The following is a 22,188-nucleotide window of genomic DNA, read 5'->3' as shown; positions in this document are numbered from 1 at the left end:
ATCCGTACACTGGGCGAGGCTGGAAGTTGTTCGTGTGGCATCCACGCGCTCTGGGCGCGCGGCGCACAGTGGCACCGCTGGCTGGCTCCTCTATCCGAAATTGAGACTAAGTGAAGCCCAGGAGACGCAACGTTGCCTGCCCCACCTTGGATCTCGGCCGCACCTTTCTGGGGCTTCACTGGAGCTTTTTTTGGGGGGGGGTGTCCGGCGAAGGCAGCTGCCACCAGCACCTGCCTTGGCGAGAACCAAAGAAAGAGGGAGCGCAGCCTCCTTTGGAGAGGCAGGCAGAGCTACGGTACGCGCTCCCTGACGGTGGGACGGCTTGAAGGCGCTGCTGCTGCCGCCTTCAAGGAGGGCTTTGCGGTCGGTCAGCCGGCCAGGCGAGGGGCGGGCTAGCGAGGCGCCACACTAGTGGCTGACTGGCATGACGCCCCTCCTCGCTGGCCCGCCCCTCGCCCGGCAACGTTGGGAGAAGAAGAAATTAAAAAGGAAGCTGCCGGCCGAGCGAGGCTGCTGGCTGCAGCTTCCTTTCTTATTTTTTCCTCTCCCGATGTTGCCGGGCGAGGGGCGGGCTAGCAAGGCGCCACGCTAGTGGCTGACTGGCGTGACGCCCCTCCTCGCTGGCCCACTAGCGTGGCACCTCGCTATCCCGCCCCTCACCCGGCAACGTCGGGAGAAGAAAAAATAAGAAAGGAAGCCACAGGCGAGGGCGGCGGTGGTGGGCGTTGGCGCGGCGGTTTTGGGGGGCGGGCTGGTTAGGGCCCTCTCCATTTTGGCATCCTAGGCGATGGCCTAGTTCGCCTAAATGGACGCACCGGCCCTGACAGTGTTCTCGAAGCTACGGACATGAGTTTGACCAAACTGCGGGAGGCAGTGGAAGACAGGAGTGCCTGGCATGCTCTGGTCCAGGGGGTCACGAAGACTCGGACACGACTAAACGACTAAACAGCAACTAGGTTTGTCATTGCTTTTCTCCCAAGAAGCAGGCGTCTTTTAATTTCGTGACTGCTGTCACCATCTGCAGTGATCAAGGAGCCCAAGAAAGTAAAATCTCTCACTGCCACCATTTCTCCCCCTTCTATTTGCCAGGAGGTGATGGGACCAGTGGCCATGATCTTGGTTTTTTTGATGTTGACCTTCAGACCATATTTTGTGCTCTCCTCTTTCACCCTCATTAAAAGGTTCTTTAATTCCTCCTCACTTTCTGCCATCAAGGTTGTGTCATCTGCATATCTGAGGTTGTTGATATTTCTTCCAGCAATCTTAATTCCGTTTTGGGATTCATCTAGTCCAGCCTTTCACATGATGAATTCTGCATATAAGTTAAATAAGCAGGGAGACAATATACAACCTTGTTGTACTCCTTTCCCAATTTTGAACCAATCAGTTGTTCCATATCCAGTTCTAACTGTAGCTTCTTGTCCCACATAGAGATTTCTCAGGAGACAGATGAGGTGATCAGGCACTCCCATTTCTTTAAGAACTTGCCATAGTTTGCTGTGGTTGACACAGTCAAAGGCTTTTGCATAGTCAATGAAGAAGAAGTATATGGTTTTTTTCTGGAACTCTCTAGCTTTCTCCATAATCCAGCGCATGTTTGCTATTTGTTCTCTGGTTCCTCTGCCCCTTCGAAATCCGGCTTGTACAAAACCTAATTAAAGACAGTAAATTTTCTTACTTTGATAACAATGCTTTATATTTCATTGCCTTCTTAACCAAACCGATGCCATCTAGTTTGCACCAAGAGATTCCGTTTTGAGGCTGCGAAGTTCTGTTTACAAAAGGAGGCCTCGATTTGAGGGAAGGGATCAGCCTTAAGTCATTTTCTGTTTAATTTCCGGCGGGTCAAATCCAGGCAGAACAATGGCACAAGAGCTGCCACACACCTGTTGTCTGACTGATCTTCCTTACCTTTATTATTAATCTCATTTCCCTCCCCCAGAAAGAAAAATATATGCTTGATGTTCCTCCAAATCTGCATAATTAATTAAGCCATTGAACTCAGGGGAGGGGAGGGATTCTCTCAGGATTGACTAAATGCCATGGGGGTTATGATGCCACGTGGTCACCTGCCACGGATGCTTTCTCTGAGGTTCCTGCCTTGCAGGGGGTTGACTAGATGATCCTTGGGAGTCCCTTGCAACTCTACAATTCTGTGATTCTATGATGGCAGGCACCTCCCCAGCTGGAGTTTATGGAGCTTAACTGAAGGTGTTTTGGGAACGTTTGGGATTCTTTGTCTGGCTGTTATATTGTCTGTGAAATGCATGCAATGCCGACAGCGGAGGAGGCGTGCGAAAGGCTTGAGCTGAGCTGTTTTGGAAGGTTGGGAAGGAAATAGCAACCAAGCCAGGAGGTTGGGAGTGTAGCTTGGAAGTGATAGGCTGTCTGCCAACTGAATAGAATCATAGAATCATAGAGTTGGAAGAGACCACAAGGGCCATCCAGTCCAACCCCCTGCCAAGCAGGAAACACCATCAAAGCATTCTTGACATATACCTGTCAAGCCTCTGCTTAAAGACCTCCAAAGAAGGAGACTCCACCACACTCCTTGGCAGCAAATTCCACTGCCGAACAGCTCTTACTGTCAGGAAGTTCTTCCTAATGTTTAGGTGGAATTTTCTTTCTTGTAGTTTGAATCCGTTGCTCCGTGTCCGCTTCTCTGGAGCAGCAGAAAACAACCTTTCACCCTCCTCTATATGACATCCTTTTATATATTTGAACATGGTTATCATATCACCCCTTAACCTTCTCTTCTCCAGGCTAAACATACCCAGCTCCCTAAGCCGTTCCTCATAAGGCATCGTTTCCAGGCCTTTGACCATTTTGGTTGCCCTCTTCTGGACACGTTCCAGCTTATCAGTATCCTTCTTGAACTGTGGTGCCCAGAACTGGACACAATACTCCAGGTGAGGTCTGACCAGAGCAGAATACAGTGGTACTATTACTTCCCTTGATCTAGATGCTATACTCCTATTGATGCAGCCCAGAATTGCATTGGCTTTTTTAGCTGCTGCATCACACTGCTGACTCATGTCAAGTTTGTGGTCAACCAAAACTCCTAGATCCTTTTCACATGTACTGCTCTCAAGCCAGGTGTCTCCCATCCTGTATCTGTGCCTTTCATTTTTTTTGCCCAAGTGTAGTACTTTACATTTCTCCTTGTTAAAATTCATCTTGTTTGCTTTGGCCCAGTTGTCTAATCTGTTAAGGTCATTCTGAAGTGTGATCCTGTCCTCTGGGGTGTTAGCCACCCCTCCCAATTTGGTGTCATCTGCAAACTTGCTCAGGATGCCCTCAAGCCCATCATCCAAGTCATTGATAAAGATGTTGAACAAGACTGGGCCCAAGACAGAACCCTGTGGCACCCCACTAGTCACTACTCTCCAGGATGAGGAGGAGCCATTGATGAGTACCCTTTGGGTTCGGTCAGTAAGCCACTTACAAATCCACTGAATGGTAGCATTGTCTAGCCCACATTTTATCAGCTTCTTTACAAGAATATCATGGGGCACTTTGTCAAAGGCCTTGCTGAAATCAAGAATACCGTCCTGATTGGCTGAGGCGCACCAGTATGCAAATATAGAGTTCAGTTGTCCGGTCTACCCACCTAGGCTTGGCGGGTTTAAGCAGTGGGCAAGGGTAGCACTTTATTCTTGAGGTTTGTGTGCTGCTTGGTGCGGCATTGAAGAGGAAAAGGGACACACACACACACGAACTCAAGGTCTCACGCCCGCGTGTGCCTGTGTCTGAGAGGGAGACGGAAGGACCTGGGCTCTGGCTTATGTGCCAATGCCACCCCCCTCCGTTCCTTAACACGCTGGTACTCCTAGAACCCCTCAAACAGCTGCATTGTCTGCCGGGTTGTTTCTGCGCTAAATTTAAGGTGCTCCTGGGCGTGTTTCAAGCGGTGCTTCCCAGAGTGGGCGGTACTACCCCCTGGGAAAGGGGAGGGGTGGGGGTGGAAATGACCGCCAGACTTGGACTTGGAAAAGCTAGCCTCACTGGAACAAGTTCATCAATTTTGTGGTGCTCATTAAACCAGGATAGTTTCAATTGGTTTTAGAATAAATGTGCAATGAAGGAATTATCCTGAGGGAATCAAGTCCCGTTTGCTAAATCAAAACTCCCGTCCATTTAGGGCAGCAGCAGATGTTCTCCAATTCAAAAAAGCCAAGGAAGCGTATGAATGAAAATATTACAGTATGAATACCACAACTTACTAATTACCTGTGTGCTTGTATGTGTAATCAAAAGCATGGGAAGCAATGAAGAATAAAACATTCAGCAACTGCAAAGATCTGGGGACATACTTTTTTTTTTTAAGGACCACGTGGTCACTGAGTTTCTGAGTCATTTCCTGGAAAGGAAACGCCCAGTGACTAAAAATTGAGAAAGTGAAACTTAACTCAGGTCTTTGGGGCGAGGGAGCCATGGCTGTTGCTGAGCGTCCCGTCCAGAATCTTTGCGATGAAGCCACTTGCTCCATCTGCCTGGAATATTTTAAGGATCCAGTGATCATCGCAGAGTGTGCGCACAATTTCTGCCGATCCTGCTTGATCCAGTGCTGGGGAGAATCGGAGGCAGAGGCTTCCTGCCCTCAGTGCAGAGAAAGAGTCCAGAGAAGGAGCCTCATCCCCAACAGGCAATTGGCTAATGTGGTAGAAATAGCCAAGAATCTCAGCCTTCAAGAGGGAAAGCAGGAAGGAGGGAAAGGAAAAGTCTGTGTGAAGCACCAGGAGCTCCTGAAACTCTTCTGCAAAGTCCACGAAGCCCCCATCTGCGTGGTGTGTGACAGATCAAAGGAACATGAAAATCACGAGGTGATTCCTCTGGAGGAGGCTTTTGAGGAATACAAGGTAGGAGATCCCTGGATCTTGAGGGGGAGAAATAGCTGTGGATTCGGGTCTGAAGTAGGCATGGCATGAATTGGTGGGTGCTTATTACATAAAAGCGGATGCAGGTGGTGCTGAGGGTTAAATCACTGAGCCTAGGGCTTGCTGATCAGAAGGTCGGCGGTTCGAATCCCTGTGACGGGGTGAGCTCCCGTTGCTTGGTCCCAGCTCCTGCCAACCTAGTAGTTCGAAAGCAGGTCAAAATGCAAGTAGATAAATAGGGATCGCTACAGTGGGAAGGTAAACGGCGTTTCTGTGTGCTGCTCTGGTTCGCTAGAAGTGGCTTTGTCATGCTGGCCACATGACCTGGAAGCTGTACGCCGGCTCCCTCGGCCAATAATGCGAGATGAGTGCGCAACCCCAGAGTCGGTCATGACTGGACCTAATGGTCAGGGGTCCCTTTACCTTTACCTATTACAGTGGTACCTCTACAAATTTAATGCGTTCCGAACGCACATTCGTAAGTAGAAAAAAATTGTAAGTCGAATCCCATAGGAATGCATTGGGAGAAAAAAATCGTAAGTCGAAGCAACCTATCTAAAAATTCGTAAGTAGAAAAATTCGTAAGTGGAGTTATTCGTAAGTAGAGGTACCACTGTACATAAAAAGCTGCCAAGGGGAAGCCTGAGGTCTGGGAGGTGGAAGTTGAAGTCTTTCTCTCTGCCAGGGGGGCAAAGGGATCTTCCCTTGAAATATACTCACAGCAGCTTCAAATATTTGAAGTGGGACCGTGGTAGGGACTCAGGAGAGAAGGGGTTAACCTTGTCCGCATCCCCCAGCAAGGTTGCTTTGCACCTATTAAGAACACTACAAATGTAAATTGCACATACACAACTAAGGCTAGCAGGATGTTTCTTCAATGCCCTGCAAAGCAGAGAGTAGCAAAGGATCAGCTGCAGGGGGAGGGACTGGAGGCCAGGAATTGACCAGATGGTGCAGAAACACCCCCCCCCCAAAAAAAACTATATGTCAGAATCAGATTTTGGGGTGAGGGGGGGTGGAAGCACCTACTGTGGGGAGCACACTTATTCTTGGGGTGCTGTGGGGCCTGTGCAATGAGGTTTCAGCCATGGGGCGATGCTGAGGATCTCCTCCCATCCCAAATGGCAAAAGGACTCAGTGGTTCAGAGTAGCATCTGCAAATAATACGGGCAAAGGTGTTCATGACAACTCAGAATTGGACCTGTGGTATTATATAAAACAGATAAGATTCTCATTCTGCTTCAGAAGAAGCTTAAAAAAATTAAGGGATTAAAAGGCATTTTTAAAACTTATTCTAGTTATGTCTAAAAATGCTCCTGTGCCATGCAATGCTAATAATGCCACGAAATAGTAAAGCTAATGAAATGAAGCTGCCCCTTTTGAACTGGCGGGATGACCAGACAGCAATCTTCTGACCGAAGGAGCTACTTAGGTGGATTCTGGCCGCAGCAAGAACTTATTTGGCCCAGAAATGGAAGAAGCTGCAGCACTTAAATCTCCCCTGGCACACGGTGGGCTCTGGCTACTGCAGAGAAAATAAATGACAAGTAGCAGAAAACTTGAGTTGCCATTTGACCCAATTAAGTGGCAAAGCAGCTGGGTCAAGAGGAAGGGTGGAAAAGCCCTAGGCTTGCAGAAGAGGGCCTTGGAATGGGTGAAGCTTTGAGAAGCACTGCTCTATTTCTGTATCTCTAGCCTCTCGGGCTGACCTCACTATCTCTTTAACGTTAGACTGATACATCCCAGGTTGGATCCTGCCTCACCCCTTCCTCCTCCTCCTCTTCCCACGTCTCCCTGGGACCTCAAGATGAGAAGTCAGTCTGGAAGCCTCCTTGGAGAAGACAAAAGAGAAAACATGGCTGCCTTTGCTCTTCTCCAGTCTAGTTAGTTGCACTAGAAAACTTCCTCATCCCAGTTCTGCTGTGGTTTTCAACCAGTGTGCTGTGGCATCTGGGGTGCCTTGAATGATACTCACTCAGGGGTGCTGCTGGCAAAACTAGCCTCTGTCCCTCTTTCTTTCTTTCCTTCCTTCCCTTCTTGGATCCCATTTCTGCTTCCCAAAGGCTTGTGCAGCTGTTTGTTGCAGCAGCCCTGGGTACAATCTCTGCAGGTGAATGGTGCCCCTGGGGCTGGCCAGAGTGTGTTGGTTGCTAGGACATGAGGCAGCCGCAAGTAAGCAAGCAAACAAACAAACAAACTGGTGAAGGGGCCCTTGGTGTTGGGAATGGACAGACAAGTCCCAGGCTCCTGTGGGGCAGCGTGAGGAGGCACTTCTCTTTGGGGCAGCTCAGAGACCAAGAGGAGGACTCCTAAGGATAAGGGAGAGGAGAGGAGGCTGAGAGAGCACTCTGTAGGGGAGGGTGTTTGAGAAAGGGTGAGGGGCTGCCAGCTCTGCAAGCAAAGGGGGACCAAACTGGGATCCTGAGCCCCACAGGGATGCTGGAGAAAAAAATGTAGTTGGTCAAGGTAGTCATGGACCCAAAACGGTTGAAAACCTCTAGACTCTTATTTCCTCCAGTAAACTGCTTTGCTATTATAGCAAGGCCACGGAGCCCAAGAAGCCAGTGTAATATTCATCTCTCTGTGTGTCTCAATCAAACCTGAGTTTTTCATTTTCTTTTTAGGGAGACATCTGTCACCACCAGAAGATTCTGAGGAAAGAGAGAGAGGAAATCCTGGCCTATCAAGCAAACCTGGACAAGGAAAGCAAAGAACTCCTTGTAAGTGTCACTATTGTTAGTAGACAGGGAACAAGCACTTGAAGAATGGAGTCAGGACTGAGGAGGGTTGGGGAAATCTGCCCATTTCAGCTTCTCCCCATTTCTCCTTTTTCCATATCAGTTTGTTTGTTTATTCATTTATTATGCTGAAAATGAATCAGTTGTTAGGGTAGCTACTTCCTTGTATAAATATTTTTATATGTACTTTAGCCTCATAAATACATTTTTTGTGAACATTACCTGGCTGCGTCAACCTTGAACAATTCAGAGGTGTGAATTTCAAAGGATTGCTCTGTTTTGGTCTCCATATTTTTTCAGCAATAGCAAATTAGCCACTCTGGGCAGCTTCCAACAGAATAATAAAATACAATAATCTATTAAACATTAAAAGCTTCCCTAAACAGGGCTGCCTTCAGATGTCTTCTAAAAGTCTAGTAGTTGTTTTTCTCTTTGACATCCGGTGGGAGGGCATTCCACAGGGTGGGTGCCACTACCAAGAAGGCCCTCTGCCTGATTCCCTGTAACTTGGCTTCTCACAGTGAGGGAACCGCCAGAAGGCTCTCGGCACTGAACCTTAGTGTCTGGGCAGAACGATAGGAGTGGAAACACTCTTTCAGGTATACTGGACCAAGGCAGCTAATTTGAGTTTACAGTGGTACCTTTAGTTACGAACTTAATTCGTTCTGGAGGTCCGTTCTTTCCTTTCTCATCCTGGGGCAAAGTTCTCAACTCGAGGTAACTCTTCCAGGTTAGCGGAGTTTGTAACCTGCAGCGTTTGTAACCTGAGGCGATTGTAACTCGAGGTAACAATGTATTTCCCATTGTCATTTATTATGTGAATAGCAGTCAAGGAGAAGTCTGAGGAATTGTGAGCTGAGAGGGTGGAAGCAGTTCAATTCAAATCCTGATTTACCATAAATATTACTAAAGAGTTGTCTTTCTGAATGTGCGCTATTGTTCATCTTTAGGAAATTCAGGGACCTATGGGGATAAACACTGCATTTTCTCATCCTCCTCTGTTTCTGTTGGTCTTCCTACACCTAAATGGCCCCAGTCTAAACTGAGGGGTGTTTTAAGTCCATGGGTGTTCTCTGAACAGGCATGAACTCTGGTTATGCCATGCCCAAAAACATGCAGGGAACATCCATGGCTCCTTCCACACGCAGACCTCCTCTTTTCCTGCAGAAATTAACAGAAACGGAGAGGTTGAAGACTGTGGAGAAGTTCAGAGAACTGCGCCAGTTCCTGGAAGAAGAAGAAAAGCGCCTGCTGACTCATGTGGAAGAGGTGGAGAAGGAGATTGCAGGGAGAAGGGATGAGCAGCTGGCCAGACTCTCCAGGAAACTCTCCTCTCTTGAGAAGATCATCCCGGAGATGGAGGAAAAGTGTCAGCAGCCAGCAAGTGAACTCCTGCAGGTAAAAAGGTGGCAGGAACAGCCAGAGGATACATGAAAAGGTTGCCTCCAATCCTTTCTGTGCCCCTTACATGTATGCAAGGAGTTCAGGGGCTCAGATGATAGAGCCTCTAGTCAGGTTTGTAATGGACATGAAGACCCAAGAGACCTGGGATGCTTAACTCACCTGAATGCGGACTAGAGATTCTTCTGTGTTCTTGATGGAGCGGGAGGTGATTTTCTGCTTCGTCTCCAAATGCCTTCCTCCTGGGCAATGCTGCCTTCCTGCCCTGTGCTGGGCTTCACCAAGGATGCATTTAGGCCTCTTTCCAACATGAGCCAATCCCTTGATCAAGCTTCTCTTCCAGTTCCCTCCACAATTTCTGGCTTGATCACCTTCCCCATGGATCCAGATCAGCCCAAAAAGGTGCTCAGTCACAGCGACCAAAGAGCAAGACTGAGGGACTCATCCAGACTGCTGCTTGTCCCACCCCTTTCCTCCAGAAAAACCCACTGTTTACTGCTGAATGAGAGCAAACATCATTGATATTTGCTTTGGAGCAAGGTTTTTCTTGAGGGAAAGTGGCAGGACAAAGCCACTTGTGTTTTCTGAACACAGGAAAAGCAGAGGTCTGGAGGAGCCGAAAGAAACACTGAATTGTTTTATTACCGCTTTGGAGGCGTTTCATGCTGCAGGTGCTTTTTTTTTTTACTTCCCGATGGAAAATAGAATTTGAAATTTGGGGACTTCTATGGGAGGCAATTTGGGATAGTGCCCTGGCAGGATTATCCTGTAGGTTTATGTATGTCTGAATTGCACAATGCAAACTGGATTAAAGTTAATAAATTATAATGTAAGACAAGAGATGAGGTGGAATCTTCTCTTGAACCCACAATCATGAAATTTCCCAAAAATGCGGGTTTAAAATCCTTCATAAGGATTTTAAACAATAATGGCAAAATGATGTGGAAATGTGGAGAACCTGATATTGGAATAATTAATAATTTCAGATTGGAAAAATAAAAGCTGTGAGAAACGAAAAATGGCTGATTCCACCATCCTTACCCAAAACCTTGGCATGTACAAGGCAGACTGACATCCAAGGGCCAGGGTCTGAGGGGCCTTCCTAGTGTGGCCTGTGGTGTGCAGTAAATTCCCTTCTCTTTTTCCCTTTAGGATGTGAGAAGCACCTTGCAGAGGTAAGTGGATCTGGCTCATTCCCATTAGCATCCCTCCATGAGACTGGAGTGCAAGAACCTCAAACATGGCCCTCCAGGGGTTGCAGGGGAGAGACTGTAGGACTCACTCCCTGCAGCATCTCACGGGTAAAAGTAGAGCCCCCTCTTTTGAACTTGTAGCCCCCCCATTCTCCCTCCAAGCATCAAGGTCAACTGACTCCTCTCTCTTTTCTTTCTCTTTTCTTTCTCTTGCACTTTCCCTTCATTGACTTTTTGGTAATTTCAAATATCTAGAAGAGAAAGTCCCCAAGATGCTTGGGAAGAGCTTAGGAAGTACCAATAGATTTGCACGTCCAACTAGAAGCCCCCCAACTCTGGTAACTCAGCCCCTTTGAGGCTCTTAGGGAGGGAAAGTCTGTTGATCTAGACTAGGTGGGTTCTTTTTCATGGAAGCGTTTCCAGTTTGAGAGGCAGAAGGTGGTCTGGAGAGGGAGGTGAAAGTCAGGTTGTTTCCTGCCTCTGATGGGAGAGTCCAGTTGGGCATGGAGTTGTGCCCTTCCTGGGTGAGAGAGGGGGGCAGGAAGGAGCCCTACAGTGGTGTCACTTGGGGTTACATCTTGTCCCTTGTGCTATTTAGCATCCTTACGAAGCCACTGACAGCTGTCCTCAGGGGTTTTGGACTGAGGTCTCCCCAATCTGTGGTGGACACCCTGTTTTATCCCAATATTCCTTCTCAGTCAGGGCCATAGCTGCCAAGTTCTCCCTTTTTTTAAGGGAAATTCCCTTATGCTGAATAGGCTTCCTCGCGAGAAAAGGGTAAACTTGGCAGCTATGGTCAGGGCAGGAAGTTGAAATGCTTGGAGGTGGGTGATGTACTGGATGTGAGTCACGAGTTGAAGCTGAATCCTGAAAATGACCTGTTGGGAAATAAACTTTCACTTTGTTCATGTTATTGAGATCTCCTGCAATAATTTGGGAGACAGTGCCACAATGGGGCCATTCATTGTTTTTCTTTTCACCAGGTATGAGAAAAGAGAGAGTCCAGAGAAGCCACTTGCTTTCCCTCCAGAACTGAGGAACAGGATCTTGGAATCCTGTGATCTAAATCACCTTGTGGAAGATGCAATGAAACAATTGCAGGGTAATGAATAATGGCTGCCAGGATTTCACACAGGGAATTCTATTCCTTCTTCAGAACCGAACATGGCTGAAACAGAGTGTAGAGCAAAGTCAGGGTTTTTTCCTCTCATGTGCTTCTGTTTACAATTCTATGGAACCTCCTATTCCTTTTCGTTCCCCGTCTACACAATTTGGGATTGTCCTTTTGGGGGTTCTCCTGCTCTGAATGGAGTCAAAGGGCATTAAGAAGCCCCCAGATCTGAAGTTATATTATGAAGCAGCAGCCTTTTGCTGGTTAAGAGAATGGTTTGCATTAGACAATGATGACATACTTGGCTTGGAAGGACATGATAATGCGTTTGGATGGCATGCATATCTATGGTATGATGAAGTTAAGGTCCATAAAGGTTTTAAAAGTCATATTATTCGAAAAATCCTTGTATAATGTATGGATTAGGTATAAAAATTTGTTAGAAACAAAAACACCCAGGTGAATTTCCCCGACAGAAGCTAAGACGCAGAAAAGATTGAATATGTCAACACAATGGTTGAAATATAGTGATATTCTAATTGAGGAAGGTCACCAGATGAAGTTAAAATCTTATGAGGTGTTGAAGAGTAAGGTAAATGATTGGTTACAATATCATCAAATTAATGAAATGTATAAAATGGATAAAAAAGTTGGTTTTCAAATGAAAAAGTCTAAATTGGAAACGGAATTGCTAGATTCAAAAAGTAAGAATTTGTCAAAAATGTATAATCTATTGTTGGAATGGCATACAAAAGATGAACAAAAATGTGTTATGATTAAATGGGCAAACAATGTAGGACATAACAACATGGTGGAAGATTGGGAAAGGTTATGGAAGCATAATATGAAATTTACCGTGTGTACAGTGTTAAAAAATAATTTGATGAAAATGATGTATAGATGGTATCTGACACTGGTAAAACAAGCAAAGATCTATCATAAACAAGATAATAAATGCTGGAAATGTAAAAAGCAAGAAGGAACCTTCTTCCACATGTGCTGGATGTGCCCCCAAGTGAGAGACTTCTGGGAAAAGATTGATAATGAATTTAAAAAGTGTTGAAAAACACCTTTCTTAAAAAACCAGAGGCCTTCTTACTTGGGATAACGGGAGATGAAGTACCTAGGAAGGATGTTACTTTTTGTATGCCACAACAGCTGCAAGAATTCTACTTGCAAAGAATTGGAAGAATGAAGAATTACCAACAGTGGATGAATGGCAGAAGAAGCTGATAGAATTTATGGAACTGTCTGAGCTGACCGGGAGACTCCGGGATCGGAGCGAAGTAGCCGTGGAAGAAGATTGGAAGAAATTTAAAATTTATTTAAAGAATAAACATATAATAGATTAGAATTAGTGGAAGTGAGGGAGATAAAATAGAGGTTGTAGATAATACAATGGTGTGAAATAAGTATTGATAGAAGTTAAGGACAATTTAATTAAGAAGTAAGATTTAGATAGAATATAAGATATAAAAGATTAAAGAATTAAGGTATAGTTAAAGTAATAATAAGAATTTATATAAGATTTAGAGTTTACTACGGAGGGTTTGTAAAGAATCGCAGAAGGAGGTGGAATGAGGAAGTCAGTAGATTGGAAATAAGGGTTATAGTTAGAATTTTTGTTTTTGCATTTTTGTATTTTTTCTTTTTTGTATTCTTTTTGTATTCTAGTTTTTTCTTTTTTATGTTTTGTAATTTTCTTTGTGTGTTTTGTATTTTTGTATGTTTTGTTGTTTGAGAAAATCTTTAATAAATACATTATAAAAGAAACAAAACAAAAGAATTTCAAAGAGAGAGAAAAAAGAAGCCCCCAGTTCCCCCTCTGCCTCCTGCTCAGGCTTGTTTCTCAGCAGTGGAGCCAAGGCCTGAGCTGTCTCCTCCTCAGACGTCCCCCTGCAGCTGCCATATCTAGGGCTTCAAGCATCAAGTTCTCCTGAGAGTTCCCACATTGAGAGTGGAAGCAAGAGCACATGAGCCCCAAAGGGCACAATTATGCTTGTTAACAACTTTAAAGATGTGTACAATGTTTGTGAGGAAGGACTTCCTTTTGCCTGAGAGCTCTGGCAAGCCTTCCTCAGCAACTTTCCCTTCTCTTTATGTTTCACAGTTATGGCTTTAATAATTTCCCCCACCCATTTACGTGGGAAGATGTTAAGGCTGCCTCCATCTCCCCTTTTTATCCTTTTACAGGATTCCTATTGCTCTGCCTCCCCTCCAGTCCAAGAATGTAGAGCCCAATTGCAGGGACAAAGTTCAGAGACCATCAGGATTCATGCTGAATATTCTTATTCTGCTGTTTAAAGCTTTAGTTATTTTCATAGAGTCTTCCTATGATTTTGTAGTTTTTAATTATTTTTTGTACAATTTAATTAATATTTAATAATTGTACTTGAATTTAAGGATGCCACCTTATGAAGTGTTACTTTTGTATGGAGATTTATTTCTGATGGAAGTGTTGCCCTTACACTTTATATCTTTTTGCTTCCTCAGATGCTCTGTTACACAGAAAACAGATTCAGAAAGGTAAATTTCCAGGGGAGGAACAACTTTACAGGAGGGATGGGGATTGATATTTCATGGGTGTTTAACCATCTGTCTGCAGACTTTGGGACCCCCATCAATGGCGTAACTCTGGGTAACAGTCCTCTAGTGGTGTTTGGGTTCTTTGAATGTTCCATGAATGAACTGGGAGGGGGTTTGAAGGCTTGGATTGGGGGCAGAGCTTGTCCCTGCAAAGAACCTGCACACCAGTCTTGAGTTCTGTTCCTGCCTATAGACTATTATCCTGGTTTCCCCCTCGATTTTATAGATTTTGCTTTCTTTCATAAAATTTATATACTGCTTGATTGTAGGAAAAAGCCTCAGAGCCTTACAATATCTTCCAAAAGCCCTTAAGGAGAATCCTGCAGGGTCAGTCCAATGTCCATCTTGTTGAGTTCTCATGTATAGGGAACCTCCCTTGCATTTTGTATTCCGCCATTTTCTAGTATGGTAGCTGTCTTATTACAAAAGAATTTCAGAAATAGACTGGAAAGAGAAGTTGCTGTAACTTATTACCAATCTTCAAACCATGGAGAGACCTGGTTTGAATAAAGACATTGGATTCTTATCTCATTATACATGATAAAGCTATCTTTAGCCATCTCACCCCTTGCTTTTCCCAGTAAGACCAATTGCAGTTGTTAAGTCGTCAACAGCTATCAGTCAGTCAATCACCCATTCCCACCACCCTGCCGAGTAATACCCCTCCCCACCCTCTCACTATATATAAGGGTCTGGTGACTTCTGTATTGGTGTATCTGAAGAAGTGTGCATGCACAGGGAAGTTCGTACCAATGACAAACTTAGTTGGTCTCTAAGGTGCTACTGCAGGAGGCAGTGGAAGACAGGAGTGCCTGGCGTGCTCTGGTCCATGGGGTCACAAAGAGTCGGGCACGACTAAACGACTAAACAACAATAAGGTGCTACTGGAAGGATTTTTTAAAAAAATTTAGGCATACAGTTGTTGTCTTTGCAATTATTTGTTCTATGATTTAATCTCTTGCTTGAAATAAGGAAACAACAGGTGCTATATTATGGTGATGTTTTGTAAAAAAATTTTTATTATATTTTAGTTATTGCATTGTAGCCTGTTAAGCCTGTCTTTTTGCTTCCTCAGATGTTCAGTCATTCAGAAATCTTCACAGAGGTAATTTTATTCCCCCTTTCCCCCAGGGAACTAGTCTTATGGTAAATCCAAAAGAGAAGCCCGTACAAAGCAGTCCTTTGTAAAACAGCCCTGCCACCTGCCTCCTCTTCCCTGGCAGCAAGCCCTAAACTTCTAAGATGGGAGGGAGGCAAGGAGAGACCAAGTGGGTGAGAGAGATGGAGAGCAGGAATAAACAGGCTTAGTGTGATTTTTACTTTTGTGGGCCCAAAACATGACCCCCATGAAAATGAGGGGGCAGCTATATGTGGTTTTGTGTTGTATTTTTATGCTGTGAACCACCCTGAGACCTATGGATGAGATGTTTATTCTGATGAAAGTCGGCAAGGAGGAGTCTTGCATGTGATGCAAAGAAATCCCATTGATTTGAAAGGGAATCCGGGGTTTTTTGTGTTTTTTTTAGTTTTAGTTTTTTTTACAATATGTCTATTTCCGACTCTCAGCTGATTCTACCTCTCTTCCTCCCCCCCCCCCCCCATCTTCTTCCCAAAAGCAAATGTGACTCTGGATCCAGACACAGCCCATCCCATCCTCATCCTGTCAGAGGATCAGAAAAGCGTGAGAAGGGGAGACAAAGAGCAAGTCCTGCCCAATAATCTTGAGAGATTCAACAACTGGTCCTGTGTGTTGGGAAGTGAGGGATTCACAGCAGGCAGACATTTCTGGGAAGTCAATGTGGAAAGTGGGGAAGGGTGGGATGTAGGGGTTGCCAGGAAGACAGTGAGGAGAAAGGGCAGCTTCTCCTTAAACCCTGAGGGAGGGATCTGGGCTGTGGGGAAGTCTGCAGGCAAGTACTGGGCCTTGACCTTCCCTGACTCTCCTCTGTCCCTGAGTGAGGATCCCAGGAGGATCCGGGTGACTCTGGACTATGAAGGGGGACGTGTGTCTTTTTCTGACGCTGACTCAGGAGCCGAACTCTACACGTTCTCAGGAGCCTCGTTCTCTGGAGAGACCCTCCTCCCTTTCTTTGCTCTGCAGGGAAGTTTGCGGGGAAGGAAAGCCCACCTCAGTATCTCCTGAGGAGACTAAATCTGCCTCTCAGGCCCAGCAAGAGTTTATCTCCAGACAAGAGTGACCGATATAAAAAACATTTACATGCCAAGACCACGTTGGACAGTTTTTCAAGGGGACCTTTGAGAGGATTCATTCCAGTCAAAATCAGCAGAAATAACAAAACAAAATGGGTTGCTCTTACTTTGCATGTCCCTTTCCCCAGAATTCCCTCTGCAGCTTACTTCCTATAGAGACAGTTACACTTTTATGAGTCCTAATAAATTTCCTCACCTTCAAACTTGTTTTCCTTTTGAGATGTCTGATTTGGCAGAGCATGAGACTTAATCCCAGGGTTGTGGGTTTGAGCCCCACGTTCGGCAAATGTTTCCTGCACTGCGGGGGGTGGGACTAGGTGACCCTCAGGACCCCTCACAACTCTGCAATTCTAGGAAACCTTCCTCTCCCCACAATACCCTATGCACATAGCTGCCAAGTTATCCCTTTTTAAAAGGGATTTCCCCTTATGCTGAATAGGCTTCCTCGCGAGAAAATGGAAAACTTGGCAGCTATGCCCTATGCAGCTATGAAAACGCATGCATCATTGGATTAACAGAGGACTAAAAAATGAACCCCTTCACCCACGTCAGGCAGGATAGCTCCTTGCTCTGGAAACCTTAGATAGGAAGAAAATGTAAAAGAAAGTGCTTGTGCACTTATGTATGCCTTGACAGACTTGGTATGTGTTAAATCGTCAAGAGTGCCATTCAGGTACCCATCATTTCTTAAGCTGTGGCTATGCAACTCTGGAAATTTCGTTTGCAGTCTTGCCCATTCCATCACGCCCCTGAATTTGCCAAAGAACTCCAGCCTTTACAACTTGTCTGCAAAAGTTACTAGTCCTCATCAGAGGGAGAAAGAATAACCTGTCCAAGCAGACCTGTGTTAGCCACGCAGTACCAATGGCCTAGATTGTGGGGTTTGGGGGGATATCTCTTCTAATTTTACAAAAGCTTCTCTGTCTATTTACCCCAGGCAAGTAATTATTTCTTTATCCTTCCTTAGTTTACACCCTATTGAATCTGCTCACGTACATTGGACTATGAACTCTGTCTGGCTCATAGGGGATGCTGCAGTCACTCCACCAGGAACCATTTTCTGGCATCTAAAATATATTTATGTGCAATGCATGAATACCTCTATAGATTTTCTGCATCTTTTGGTCGAGTGTGTGTCTGTGTTTTATTTTATTTTAGCAGCTGGTCCCTGTAAAGTCCCTTGATGCCCATGTTTAATGGATATCCATGAATGCTTCTCTCCAGGAGAGAAAATCTGGACCTTTTCCTTTTCTTGCTTTGATAACAATGCTTTATATTGCATTGCCTTCTTAACCAAACCGATGCCATCTAGTTTGCACCAAGAGATTCCGTTCTGAGGCCGTGAAGTTCTGTTTACAAAAGGAGGCCATTGGTTTGAGGGAAGGGATCAGCCATTGCTTCTTCAAGCCTTAAGTCATTTTCTGTTCGATTTCCGGCGGGTCGAATCCAGGCAGAACAATGGCACGAGAGCTGCCACACACCTGTTGTCCAGCTGATCTTCCTTGTTGTTGTTTGTTGTTGTTTAGTCGTTTAGTCGTGTCCGACTCTTCGTGACCCCATGGACCATAGCACGCCAGGCACTCCTGTCTTGCACTGCCTCCTGCAGTTTGGTCAAACTCATGTTCGTAGCTTCGAGAACACTGTCCAACCATCTTGTCCTCTGTCGTCCCCTTCTCCTAGTGCCCTCAATCCTTACCTTTATTATTAATCCCACTTCGTCGCCCCCAGAACGAAAAATATATGCTTGATGTTCCTCCAAATCTGCATGGTTAATTAAGCCATTGAATTCATGGGAGGGGAGGGATTCTCTCAGGATTGACTAAATGCCATGGGGGCTTTGATGCCACATGGCCACCTGCCACGGATGCTTTCACTGAGATTCCTGCCAAGCAGGAAACACCATCAAAGCATTCCTGACAGATGGCTGTCAAGCCTCCGCTTAAAGACCTCTAAAGAAGGAGACTCCACCACACCCCTTGGCAGCAAATTCCACTGCCGAACAGCTCTTACTGTCAGAAAGTTCTTCCTAATGCTTAGGTGGAATCTTCTTTCTTGAACTTTGAATCCATTGCTCCGTGTCTGCTTCTCTGGAGCAGCAGAAAACAATCTTTCTCCCTCCTCCATATGACATCCTTTCATATATTTGAACATGGCTATCATATCACCCCTTAACCTTCTCTTCTCCAGGCTAAACATACCCAGCTCCCAAAGCCATTCCTCATAAGGCATCGTTTCCAGGCCTTTGACCATTTTGGTTGCCCTCTTCTGGACACATTCCAGCTTGTCAGTATCCTCCTTGAACTGTGGTGCCCAGAACTGGACACAGTACTCCAGCTGAGGTCTGACCAGAGCAGAATACAGTGGTACTATTACTTCCCTAGATCTAGATGCTATACTCCTATTGATGCAGCCCAGAATTGCATTGGCTTTTTAAGCTGCTGCATCACACTGCTGACTCATGTCAAGTCTGTGGTCTACCAAGACTCCTAGATTCTTTTCACATGTACTGCTCTCAAGCCAGGTGTCTCCCATCCTGTATTTATGGACCTTAAGCGATGGTGTTTCGGGAACGTTTGGGATTCTTCGTCTCGCTCTTCTATGGCGGGATTTTGTCTGTGAAACGCATGCAATGCACACAGACCGTCTCTGCTTTCTGACTCGAGTGGTAAATTACACTCAAAAGATCCAATACCCTGTCGTCTCTGGCTGGGAACAACCGAAGGCAGTGCTAGCTAGTGGTTTCAGTGTTGATGATTATCGTCTCGTCTGCAAGTTGTGTGTGCCTGATATGCTGTATTTCTTAAATAAACATTGTTTTGATTTGTTTTTGTCCCGGCTGTTCAGGGGCTCTGCCCCAGGTTTCTCTATAATAAGAGTACTAGAGCCATCTGCTACAATACATTGATATCTCGCCTTTTCTCTAAGGAGGTCCTCGCAACAACAACCCTGTGAGGTAGGTTAGGCTGAGAGTGAGTGACAGGCCCAAGGCTACCCTGTGAGCTTCCTGACTGAGTGGGGATTCGACACCTAGTCTCCCAGGTCCTAGTCCTGCACTCCAACCACTGTACCACACTGGCTTTTTAATGCAGCATTTGTCCTAATTAACTTGCAAGCTTACACAGTGGTGCTTTTTTCCGGCAAGGTCATCGCAGAAAAAGTGCATTGGGGGTGGGCTTATACAGCACCATTTGCACATCATTCCGTTTTATTAATTGTTCTCTTGCCATCTGAAGGGACCCTCTTGCGCAAGAAGGAAGAGTGAAGAGGGGTTTTTTTTTATTTGATATCCCACTTTATCACTACCCGAAGGAGTCTCAAAGCGGCTAACATTCTCCTTTCCCTTCCTTCCCCACAACAAACACTCTGTGAGGTGAGTGGGGCTGAGAAACTTCAGATAAATGTGACTAGCCCAAGGTCACCCAGCAGCTGCATTTGGAGGAGTGGAGACTCGAACCCGGTTCCCCAGATTATGAGTCTACCGCTGTTAACCACACCACACTACAGACCTTCCAAGTGTCCCTATTTTCCAGGGCATGAGATTCTTAAATCCCAGGGTCATGGGTTCTTATCCCGTTGCCTTGATGATCCTCATGACCCCTTACAACTTTTCAATTCTATGATTCTCTCTTTTTAAAAAAAACAAGTTCTGCTTCACAATGTACGGTAGAGCCATTGATGCAGTGTACTAGAAGATTAAAAGTGAGATGAAAGTCAAGTTCTAAACCCAAAGCCATTCCTACACACCCCAAAAACAATGAAAGCATTTCTACAGATGGACAATTGATATTTTATAAAATGACTGGGCCAAAGACCTCAGGGAAAACCACTTTAAACAAGGGGCACCTAGAATTCATGAGCCTTGAGCACCTGTTTAATAGCTGGGTATTACACAGTTTGTCATGGAACACGGTATGGGAATTGTAGTATGGACAACTCTGAATCCTTGGTTTGAAGCATTGTATGCTGGGAGAGACAGCAGGGCAGTCTGGGTCTTTAACAGCCCTGGCCGTGTCTCTCTCTGCTTCCCAATTAGCTGTCTGCAAAGGAATGTGTTAATTGCCTTTGGCGGGAAGAAGACCCAGGTGATACCTATTACCTTGTGGCAGGTACAGGGAGGGGGATGAAAGGCCAAATTAAAGAATCCCTTCCACCCGAGGTTGACTCGCCCTCTACAGAATTGAGAAGGAATGGGGGAAATGTCTTTACCACCTGCCAATATACAGGTAGAGAATAAAGTTAAGAAAGCTGAGAATGAATGAGTTACATCTAAGGCCATTGGTAAAAGTTAATTGATGTGGTGTTCTCATTAGTGGGATCGCGTAACCCCACCTGGATATATGACCATATATATGACCACACAGTAGTTTACGTTTTATCTTTCAATTTTCCTGTCTTCTGGTCATATATTGTATTTCAAGCATAATAAATGGTCTGAAAAACCTAGTCTTCTTGTTTTTCCCATCCTGCAAGGTTAGTCTACACATAACCATGTTTTATTCCCCATGTCTGTTTTCTTTAGATAATCATTTAAACATTCCCATTGTTTTTTAATCCTATCTTTCGATTTTTGTCGTATTATGTCTGTGAGTTTTGCCAGCTCCAGATATTCACATACTTTATTTATCCATTCCCCTTTTGTCGGTGTGGAGGTTCCCTTCCAATTTTTTTGCGATTAACACACTAGCAGCTGAAGAGGCATATAGAGCTTTGGATTTTGCTGTCTGCAATTCTGCCAGAGATTCTGTCAGCATGAAGTTGTAAGGGTGGAAGGGGGGGCCTGTGGGCTCTGCCTTCTGACTGCTTTGCAAAAGGATGATATTTACTGCCTTACATATGTATTCTTAGTTAGAGCAAAATTATATGCTTATTTTTTATTATTTTCTATATCTGTAACCTTATAAAAAATGTGCACCACTATTTTAAGTTGTATGTTTTACACCTTTTAAATAAATCCTTGAAAAGGAATATTGTTTGGACCTTGAGTGTTTGTCCAGGGTGGGGCAACTAGTCCAGTACCTTAAGCATTTGGTCACATACTGAGTGTTAGGCTGCACAAGAGAGTGGGCCTGGGTTTGCGTAAAGAAACCAAACCAGTTGAATTTCTGCCTGCTTCATAAGGAGTAGCCAGAGGCTTGCAACCTAGTAACAAGGCGGGGAGCTATCCCTTTTAGACTCTCTGGCCAGGTGCGAGCAAGAAAGGGTGGTGGTAGCGAACTACTGAAATTGTTTTGACTACGGTTCACAAGAGAAGTGCCGAGTTGTGTGTTTCTCACCACCTGCCCAAGTCAGGAGATAGGCTGGGAGGGGCAAAGTAGTAGCCGCCGTTCATTACACAGTTAAAGCCGTTGTTCAGATGCCTGATTATCATCTTCCAAAGCAACTACTCTATTCCAAACTTAAAAATGGAAAGCATAATGTAGTATAAACACCAACAACTGGGAAACACTGGCCTGCGAGAGCTCCAATTGGAGAAGAGCCTTTACCAAAGGTGTCGTGGGCTTTGAAGACACTCGAACTCAGGACGAAAGGGAGAAACGTGCTAAGAGGAAGGCACACTTGGCAAACCCTCACCGTGATCAACTCCTGCCCAGAAACCAATGTCCCCACTGTGGAAGGACATGTGGATCCAGAATTGGGCTCCACAGTCATTTACGGACTCACTTATCTTACTCGGCAATCTCCTCCTCCTCCTCCTCTTCTTCTTCTTCTTCTTCTTCTTCTTCTTCTTCTTCTTCTTCTTCTTCTTCTTCTTCTCTTCTTCATTGAGGAGAAGGTCTTTTCGCTAAAGGGAACTTCTGGGAAATTGCTGTACAGTATTCCTTTGTTTCCTGGTGTCCTTTGGACTCACCCTTTTGCTCTGCAATCTCAGCTAATAAAGGAACGTTCCTTGGGGATACTGTATTCCCTATGGCACAGCTTCTCCTTGGTGGGAATTCTTCATCTTGATATCTCTCCTTTTACCTGCAGGTGATGGTGAAAACAATTTTTATTTTTTATTTTTAGAATTATGTGTGTGGGAAAGCCCTGAGCAGGACCTGAGCACAAGAGCCTGGAAACAATGCCTTATGAGG

The 22,188-nt window shown here is 45.2% G+C and overlaps 1 protein-coding gene across 2 annotated transcripts; it reads left to right on the top strand.

The window, feature by feature from the left end:
- The first annotated feature begins 699 nt into the window (after positions 1 to 699).
- On the top strand, positions 700 to 21,082 carry LOC118081378 (zinc finger protein RFP-like). Of its 2 annotated transcripts, XM_060270769.2 has the most exons (9): positions 700 to 956; positions 4,142 to 4,859; positions 7,502 to 7,597; positions 8,783 to 9,013; positions 10,169 to 10,191; positions 11,193 to 11,311; positions 13,814 to 13,846; positions 14,982 to 15,011; positions 15,523 to 21,082. In XM_060270769.2, the coding sequence occupies exons 2-9, from the start codon at positions 4,434 to 4,436 to the stop codon at positions 16,047 to 16,049; spliced, it is 1,485 nt and encodes a 494-aa protein (XP_060126752.1). In that variant the 5' UTR covers positions 700 to 956; positions 4,142 to 4,433; the 3' UTR covers positions 16,050 to 21,082. The 2 variants fall into 2 exon arrangements, with proteins under 2 accessions (XP_060126752.1, XP_088520209.1); XM_088664083.1 differs by lacking the exons at positions 13,814 to 13,846; positions 14,982 to 15,011.
- Positions 21,083 to 22,188: the final 1,106 nt, after the last annotated feature.

The sequence above is a fragment of the Zootoca vivipara genome, chromosome 2 (assembly GCF_965207765.1).
Source record: "Zootoca vivipara chromosome 2, rZooViv2.hap1.1, whole genome shotgun sequence".
Classification (NCBI taxonomy): Eukaryota; Metazoa; Chordata; class Lepidosauria; order Squamata; family Lacertidae; genus Zootoca; species Zootoca vivipara.
The sequence above is the reverse complement of the archived record's forward strand: the minus strand, read 5'-3'. Positions and strand labels throughout refer to the sequence as shown.

Bases quoted from the DNA above. Each gene is read 5' to 3' on its own strand.
- LOC118081378 (XM_060270769.2), top strand. From the start codon at position 4,434: ATGGCTGTTGCTGAGCGTCCCGTCCAGAATCTTTGCGATGAAGCCACT. The intron at 10,192-11,192 runs GTAAGTGGATCT...TCTTTTCACCAG, and splicing joins GTGAGAAGCACCTTGCAGAG to GTATGAGAAAAGAGAGAGTC. The intron at 13,847-14,981 runs GTAAATTTCCAG...TTGCTTCCTCAG, and splicing joins CAGAAAACAGATTCAGAAAG to ATGTTCAGTCATTCAGAAAT.